At 36.3% G+C, this 6,000-nt stretch overlaps 1 protein-coding gene across 1 annotated transcript in view; it reads left to right on the forward strand.

Annotated features, from left to right (window-relative positions):
• RALYL (RALY RNA binding protein like) overlaps positions 1-3,930 on the forward strand; it is a 185,433-nt gene extending 181,503 nt beyond the window's left edge. The window contains exon 9 of the mRNA XM_059863015.1: positions 815-3,930. Coding sequence (XP_059718998.1) covers positions 815-832 — 18 coding nt within the window. The 3' untranslated portion in view covers positions 833-3,930. The remainder of the gene's footprint in view (positions 1-814) is intronic.
• Positions 3,931-6,000: the final 2,070 nt, after the last annotated feature.

The following is a 6,000-nucleotide window of genomic DNA, read 5'->3' on the forward strand; positions in this document are numbered from 1 at the left end:
GTGCCTTATGCTCCCCTGCAGCATCACTCAATGCCTACTTGAAGCTGCTAGCAATAATGGGTCACATTGCAGGACTCAGATATTTAGATGCAACCTGCCTCCAGCCTCTGCTGGAAGAATTAACCTTAAAGGTGTTGGCTAACACTGGACTTTTGCATTTTCAGAGTGTGGCTGATAAAGCAACAAAAGATATCAAAGGATATTCGGTTATATCCTATGGCAGGTATACACAAACAATAGCAAAAAAGGCATGGTAAAAAGGAAGCTACTGAGGAAAAACCCATCAATCTGGTAACTGTAGGCATTGCTGAAAGCACACAGCCAATGGAAATGGAGTAAGGTATATAAATAGTATGATGGGTCTGAAGCAAAGAATTCTACAAGCAATTTATTTAGATTGAATGCTATTATGCAAATAAAGCATTTCATTGCAAAGCCGCCAAGATACATTATTCTATTTCCTGCTGCTAAAATAGAAATTATTCAGGAGTTGTTTGCATAGCTTTATTGAGGGGAGCTATACTTCAGCTTCAATAGCTCTAGCTTGATTTGCTGTAATTGTTTTGGGCCGTACAGTCAACTCAAGACTGTTGCACAGTCCTGGCTGCCCACTGCTGCAGGAACACCATTCTTCTTTTAACCTTCAATGGTTTAAGGTGGGAAAGCATTATAGACGTTGATATTTGCTTGATTTGGGAAAAAAGTCAATTCATAGTCTTCTTGGCTCTTTTCCCCAGCCATCTTGGTTTCTTTTTGAGGTTCTCGTGGAAGAAATTCTATGCTTTCATACTAAAGCCCACATTTCATTTCTCAGTTTCTACAGATCAAGTGATGAAATGTCATGTGTGAACCCCGTGAAGGCTGAGAAGAGAAACTCTGACTTCCCCACAGAAAATTGTGAACTGCAGTTTCTTACTGGCTGACAACACCTTTGACTCAATTTGTATGAAACCCAATTTACTTATTAAAATGGACATTATTGTTCAAATATTAGAAACTCCATTTCTTATATGTTCTAAGCTGTACAATTGTCAGATTTTTATGGTTTAGATTGTAAATGTGGTTTTCTCTGGCTAATTATTGGTATTATTTTTTTAATTTTGATGTCTTAAAGGCCAATGTACTGTATCATAATAATATGAAGGACGTATTTAACAGGTGTGGAAAACACTGTATACAAATGTATATTTCTAAAAGCTATTTTTATGATTAGCACGTTTTACTGTTTTACCATATTTAGAGTCAGGTGATATTGCACTTCTTTGTTTACTGCTTAGTACAAACAAGACCATTTTGACCAGTGCCACAATTAAATACATTGTATGGTATTTTCCATTATTTTATTTCATTTATTTGTCATTGGAAATAATTACATTTGGTAATAGAATAGCTTCTAAAAAGTGGAAATGTCAAAATAAGAGAGCAATCCTTGATAAACTGTAAATTGCATCCTTCTGTAAATCCCCTTCTTCAGATAAGCCCTCTCTGTGATGCCATTCATCAGACAGTTGTTACAGCTGCTCTTGCAAATCTTTAAAGGCAGTTTGTTGCTACCATATGGAAAGTCAGCCAGCCTGCTGTCTAGCCAGAAAAATTACTTATAGCCTGCCAATATCTGACAGCCTGAGTTAGCCTACTTATTACTTTTTGGGTTCTTTTCTGGCAGTAGTCTTTCCACCCACAAACTCCTAAGGCCCTCCCAAAAGCCTGAAGTTGGAATAATTAATTACTACAAATGTAGGGGAAATCTCAGGATAGAATTTCTTAATAAATCATATTTCCTTTCAAACAGAATGGATGCATTATTTCTCTTGTGTTACTGACACATTAAAGGTAACAAAAGCATTGGGCATAAGGACTTCTTCCCCTAGAAAAGTACCAACTTGTTCACCATCCCAAAGTCAGACCTCTTTAGCATTGCAGATGACACGAAACAAGGAATATGTATTTATTCATCCACATCTTTATGTGAGTGGTGCTCATATAGAAAGAGACATGTCTTTAAAGTGATTGCAGGGTAAACAAATTATTTATTAGCTACAGCCTCCCAAGAGGGAGAGGCATTAATTTAAGAAGTATCTTACACAGTCAAATGGAGCACAGACCCAGTCTGCAGCATTAAGCCCTGATCACTGAGCTCCATGACTGGGGTACTTACAAATTCAGATCATCCAGCGCTACAAAAATGAACTTTTGCCTTGCCCTTTCAAACATTCTCTGTAGGCTGAAAACGAGAGACAACAAAAGGTACCAGAGAGGCTTTTTAAAAGATCTAACTTTAAATATCTGTTTTAAAAAGCAGTTTCTGAGATGACAGGTTCAGCTCAAGCAGTGCGGGTGTAAGCCGGTGGGAACTCAAGGTCTCTGGTCAGGTTTCTGGCATGGGGACCATCAACAAGGAAGGACTGATATTTTTTAAAAATTTGGAAGCAAAGCATACATTTTAATTACCTATTACTGAGTAAGAATTTTTTTCACTAGGTAGCTGTGTGACATTGCACCCTCAGTTACGTTTGTGTACCTTATATTTAGCTTGTCTATTGTACGTGGAGTTACGTGGTTTACTTAAGTGCTGAGTAGTACCCAGCTCCTTAAATAAGGAAAGACTAGTGTAAGCAGTTACACCTGAGCATAAAGCACTGCAGCTTCAGAATTTATCAGGGCTGACTCTCCAAGAAAAGTGCAGGAAAAAAATATTACTCCTTGTAAGTGAAATGTTAGGTCAAATTAGAGAGAGAAATACTTCTCCTTTTTCTATCTCTTAATATAGGTTATGAACATTTTTAACTGTAAAAATGCAAAAAGAACTGCCATTTTGGGATTTTTGTCTTTGGCTGACAGTTAAAAAAGAAAGGAACTCCAAACTTCAGCAGCTCAAGGTGCATTTGCACCATTTAAGTCACATAAACTGTTGGCTGACTTAAAAGATGCAGAAAATCATCCAAGGAAATCAGTTCTGATATTTGTGTTAACAAACTAGACATGAGAAACATCTAGGTGTATTGTCTCTTCACCATCTCCATTCCAAATGAGCCAACACTCACAGAAAGCACTCTGAGATTTTTACACACTCTTTACAGTCATTACCTTTTCAGTTTAAACTCACAGAAATTATTGCACAATCATAATGTTGACACTGTTTCACACCACAGCTTAGGTCCTGAATATATTTTGAACACAAAAGTCATCTCTGATGACACCATGAGGCACTATTTCATTTGCAAGCCAGAAGATTGTTACCCCCATGCAGTCTATTACTAGTAAGGTTTCTCAATGGCATGTTTGCTTAAAATCACTCCAGAGGATGCTGGTAGCTTTGACAGAGCTTAATAGTTCTCTGCTGTCCATGTATGCAGTATGCTTGGTGTTGTCTGCCATCACCTGTTACTTGTTTGACACAAGTTTTGTCAGTTGTGGGATTTTTCAGCATTGCTCATCCCTTGCAATACGGAGGAATAGGAAACATAAAAGATCTTGTCAATCAGTTTGGACAGTCAACAGTCATAAAATCCTTTACAGACAGTCCTGAATCAAACCAATTCATTTTCTACACAGATATATATGTGTATTTCAGATGTTTTGTTTCAAACATGGGCAGCTGCATGAATGGAAAATGTTTACTAAAAAGCTTTAAAGTTTGGATCAAGAAAAAATATTTTTACTTTTGTAAACCCTTGTATTACATATTGTTGCAGTTCCTATTAATTTTCTCTGTAGATCCATTTTTAGTTCTGAAAAATCACTGTACTTAAGCTATGTAGATAACTATAATCTTGTTAGCAGTCCTATTTTTAATTAGTGCCACTGTAATTTAGATTTGAAACATTCAGAGTTTGCCCACTAGAGCAGATTGATGGTTCATTACAGTTTTCTTTAAAATGTTGTAACATAATTTTTACATGTCTGTAAATAAATATTTTCTCTGATTTATGCACTAATTCAGTTTTGCAATTTCTTCTCTTAAAATGTGTCTCTAAAACACTTTCCAGGAAAAATGTATTTCTCTCATGGAAAAATGGTATTTAAATCTCTGTTTTACAACCACCCTTCACAAACTTTCAAACAAGACCAAACAGAAGGAGGCATTCATAATATTAAGTCCTAAACTTCAGTAAAATGGATAAAAATGTTAAACCTACTATCATTTTAATAGTTTGAGAAATTTAAGCAACAGTACTGTATTAAAAAATGACTGACATGAAATGTGACTGACTTCCTGAAAAGAGGGAATTCTTCAGTGGAGTGAGAAAGAGGGAGGCATAGTGGGGATATTTCATTGAATTTAAGAAATGCATTTTCTTTATCTTGGAAGCTTCTAAGTTTCATGTATCACAAAAGCAGTATGAACATATTTTATGAAAACCATGCCAAAAATAGTTATCATTTTCTGCTCAGTATCCAAAATTCATTTCTTTTTCATAGTTCCCTATTCCATTCCCAAGGTGTTGCTATGCAGGCAAACTAAAGAACATTGGTCCACAAAGTCTATGAGAATTATTTTAAATTATATTGGTATTGTTGGGAAGCAAGACTGTTTTGAAATACAAGGTAAAACCAGCACAACTTAACAAGTTAGTACAGTAGCTCTGAGCCTTTCTCAGCAATGAAATGTTCTGGCCATGAGAATGAAAGAGAAAGAGAAAATAAAGGCACTTGTGTACAGCAGTTAGAGCCCTGTGTTTACAATCCATGCCCTTACAAGAATCAGCTCTGGAAAACTGGTAACAAAATCCTCTGAGAGACTGCTTAGAAAAAATACTGAGTGCTACAGAGAATACATAGTTGTTAGGTTTTGGGCGATGGAATAATAACCCATTTGACACAAAAATTGCTTGAAGTTTTGTGGCTGCCATAATAAGTACTTCTTTCCTGATTAACCCCTCAAAGAAAGATTTTTGTTCCATATTTGTGCAAATACAATTAATTGGCAAGTATCACACTTTATTTTAACAAAAACTAGTTTGCAGAGCATCCATCCCATATATATCCCACTAACCAAACAAAAATGTTTCTAAAGGTTACATTTAAATCTTTCTGATACTGTCCTGGCTACACCACTTAGCAGCCTGAGGTAATAGAGAAAAAACTTTGCATAACCACCCTACTGGTATATTACTCTACATGTGAATATATCTATGGTATGTAGCTGTGCATATGTGGAAAAAAAACCCTTCCACTGCTTAGTGCTTTAGATAATTACTAGAACCTGAGACAACTAAAGTTGTGCAAAATAAGAATCAAATTCATCCCTGTTGACAGTCATTAAAGGAGTACCTTCAGTGTCTTCTCCAACTGGATTCTTAAGCAGAAACTGTGGTCAGTGTTCATTCTATGAGCAGTTAGAGGAACATTTAGCAAATTATTTAAGGAAAGAAGAAATTTTATTGCTGCTGATAATACTGCTGTTGCAGCAGGACCTCAGTGGAACATGGTGGAGGAGCAGAGGATTTACAGCATGGCAGGGCTGCAGCTTGGATCTGGTGCTGAGATCTGAATGAGCATCAAAAGGATTTTACCTCAGAATGACTGAGGAAAGGGGATGTTTTGTACTTGTACTCATTTTATATTTGAAGAAACCTCCCCTACATATTTAGTTATTTTCACATCTGATAGCATTCCATGATTTTGATGATTCTTTCAAGGGGCAAGCCTCAAAATTTGCATGTGATTTTGGTCAAATTTAGTGAGAATTCAACACTCAGCAATAAGTAGTCAATCACATTAAACATTTAAACCTTCTTCAGAATTTTAGCCTTGGTGTTTAATCCACAAGGCAAGGGAGGGATTTCATAAATATCTGTTTACTTGAGTGGTGAAATTATTTGTAAATCTATGCTTCCATTGATAGAAAAGCTATAGATCATTGGACCATAGAATGGTTTTTGGTTGGAAGAGACCTTATTGATCACCCAGTTCTAAGCCCCCTGCCCTGGGCAGACTTTTCATGAGACCATCCAACAACTTTGGATGAGGAGGAGACATCCTCAGGGAGGAGATATC

The sequence above is a fragment of the Haemorhous mexicanus genome, chromosome 1, assembly GCF_027477595.1.
Source record: "Haemorhous mexicanus isolate bHaeMex1 chromosome 1, bHaeMex1.pri, whole genome shotgun sequence".
In the NCBI taxonomy this organism is placed as follows: Eukaryota; Metazoa; Chordata; class Aves; order Passeriformes; family Fringillidae; genus Haemorhous; species Haemorhous mexicanus.